We start from the raw sequence: 3,100 nt of genomic DNA, 5'->3' as shown, positions 1-3,100 counted from the left end.
TAAATATCTGAAAACACAAATTGACATGAATCCAAAATCCCCAGAGCCAGCCCAAGACCTCAACCCCCCCCCCCCCGATATATCTTAGAAATTTCCCCCATTTCAGCTTCATCTCTTTTTCAACTAAGGGGTCCTTGGCCTGCAAACGTTGAAGACCCCTGATTTGGCTTGGCTTCCCCGATTGGCCAACCGAGCCCAACACATGGGCTTTGCATATCGTCTGTGCCACTGGCCTAATATAAGTGGTAGCACATAATTGCAGCGATAGAACTGAATTCCTTTACTGAACGAGACTCAACCGATGAGGTTTCATGCACAGTTCTCCTGGTGTGTAGAATGCTGCACTGGACGGTGCATCTGAAAGGACCAGAGAGAGACTATGATCATGCTGACGTGGCAGTGGGGCACAGGGTGTACTCCTTTGGAGTCCCAGACAGGGAGAGCATAGTGAACTACGGGGATCCGATTGCAGTGCACATCTTTAACACAGTGTCTTTGCGCTGGATGAAGTTGGCCCCAGCGACAGCAGGAACAGAAAATCCCCTTGACGTTCCCTCCATGCGCTGGGGGTACACAGCTGTGCTCATAGAAGATAGCATCTACATCTGGGGTGGGGGTACTTCAATGGAGTATTGCAATGTGCTTTATGCCTTTGATGTCCTCACCCACTGGTGGTTCAAGCCCAAGGTTTCTGGGACTGTCCCAGAGGCGAGGTGCGGACACTCGGCTTGTGTCTTGGCCAAGGTTATGTATATCTTTGGGGGACACAAAAGGCTGACTGGATACTGCACCAATCACGTCCACAAGTTGGACACCAGCACAATGGTCTGGTCTTTAGTTAACACCGAAGGCAACCCAGCACCCGCTTCTGATGGTCACTCTGCCACCGTCATCGGGACAAAGATATTTGTATTCGGTGGCCAAGGGGACCATTGGGACCACTACCACAACATCAGAGCGTTTGACACAGAGACCAACTGCTGGCTGAACACACCTGCACAGCTTCTTCCAGAAGGACGTGCTTGTCATTCAGCCTTTGCCTACAACGAAGAGCTGTACATATTTGGTGGCCGCCTTCTGAACTGGACCTTCAATGATCTGTGGAAATTCAATCCGGAGAAGCTCTCTTGGAAGAAGGTTCACGTCAAGGGGAAAGTTCCATGTTCGATGATGTCAAGCATGGGCTGTTGCATGGTGGGAAGTCGTATCATGCTCTTCGGAGGACACAAATACACAAACATATTAGAGGTAAAGTTTGAAGATGATGATTTTGAGGTGTCTGACCTTTACATCTTAGACCTCAGTCCTAGTCTTAAGATGTTATGCAAGCGAAACGTTATTCAGTATGGTCTTAAGAGGTCGGGACTTCCACATGACATCCGGTGGGAACTGTCAGCCATGACTACCAACAGCAACAGAAAAAAGAACAGCACACTAAATAAATACCAGAGACCGAGTTCCAATGGACAATGGAACAAAAGAAAGAAAAAGACAAGATCACCACTCTTAAAAAGGCTCCCTTCATTCAGATGGGAAAGAAATCAGAGCGCATGAATCTGCTCAGTGATATGCACCAGGAACTAAGCTGTATCATACAGGCAAATAGAGAACTCTTCTACTCACTGAACTGCGCCAGGAGAGACATGACTGCAAAGATCTCATAACAGAGATGCATCGGGGAAAAGAATGAACTGTAATGGAAAATTACTTCAGGAAACGGATGTTTGTAAAGGAAAAGAACTGGAAGTGTCAGAAGAAAATGACTGCAAAGGTGGAGACCTTTGTGTTTTTTGTTATGTTTTGGGGAGGGTTAATTAAGTTAAATGAACACAGACAAACATGGGAGAGAGGGTCATGGAGTCCAATGACACGGAGTCTGATATGAACTGCATGGGGTTAGTGTGGGAAGGACCATAGCCTTGTTTGTGTGATATGTTTTATTACTCAGTACTTACAGGTGTTTTTGTTTGTTTTGTTCTTTCTTTCTTTCTTTCTTTCTTTCTTTCTTTCTTTCTTTCTTTCAATCTTTCTTTCTTTCTTTCTTTCTTTCTTTCTTTCTTTCTCTTTCTCTTTCTTTTAGTTTGTTTATTTCTGCTGCTCTGTCATGTTTGAGGTATAATAGCAGTATATGAGTTCAGAATTGCTAAGGCTTTTCAGATGTATCCAAACAAATACAATTCAAAGATTCTCACCCTGACTAACTTTTTGGAAAGACAAGAGGAGTACAAAGAATTGTTACGACCAGAAATGTCACACCATTTTTTTGCATGCCAGTGAGGTACTGACTACAAAACAAATTGACATTTGTTTCATTCATGGGTCTATGTGAAATTGCCTTTGGCTCTGCACTGTGTACAGTCCCTTCAATATGATTGCAATTTGGGGATTACAATTGTTCCAGTTCAGATGTCTTCATTTTGTAATTTTTCGTAACGGGCTCCTCCGGCAAACTTTCAAAGCCAATTAGCAACAGTCGGTATGAAATTTCAAAACTTCATGATACATGTTTGTCACATGACTCAAAGTAAATGTATGGTGTTTTGTGAGTGAGTTTTGGTCTATATGGGAGTTCCAATCCATTCCGATCAACATCATTTATAGAGCACATTTAAAAACAAAGGAGTTGCACTAAAATGCTGTACACCCGGTTAAAGGAAAACAATGCACTCTACTGTAGCTTGTTCCACAGATTGGGGACTACAGCGGAGAACCATCGGCCACCCTTGACACTTGGTCTTCAGCCTTGTCTTTCGGACCACATGTCCCAATTTGTCAGTCAGGGACGTGCTGGCCATTGGGAAAAGCGGGACAACTCCCGAACGGCCGGTTCATTCTATTTGTTCTAGAGCTATGAAATCTGTGTTCTAGATCTATACATTTTGTGTTCTAGATCTATACTTTCTATGTGTATTAGTTCTATATATATTTTTATGAATTCTTAATGAATGAATGATTTTGTCTGGAGGGCCAAATTGTCATGTGAAGCTTGACCAATCCTCAATACTGCATGCACGGGACATGACACGGACATAGGACTGACTCCTTGGAAGCCTATGGGACAGACTGTACGGGACAGACAAAGCCACTCCTTGGAAGCAGC

The 3,100-nt window shown here is 43.9% G+C and overlaps 1 protein-coding gene across 1 annotated transcript in view; it reads left to right on the top strand.

The window, feature by feature from the left end:
* Positions 1–336: 336 nt before the first annotated feature.
* Positions 337–3,100, top strand: part of LOC308293163 (kelch domain-containing protein 3-like) — a gene marked incomplete at both ends in the record, with an annotated part of 4,639 nt that continues 1,875 nt past the window's right edge. Inside the window, one exon of the mRNA XM_080735597.1 lies at positions 337–1,456. Within this exon, the coding sequence (XP_080591723.1) occupies positions 337–1,456 (1,120 nt within the window). The remainder of the gene's footprint in view (positions 1,457–3,100) is intronic.

Source organism: Nannobrachium achirus (genome assembly GCF_963921795.1).
Source record: "Nannobrachium achirus genome assembly, chromosome: 10".
Classification (NCBI taxonomy): domain Eukaryota; kingdom Metazoa; phylum Chordata; class Actinopteri; order Myctophiformes; family Myctophidae; genus Nannobrachium; species Nannobrachium achirus.
This window is presented reverse-complemented; position numbering and strand designations above follow the sequence as displayed.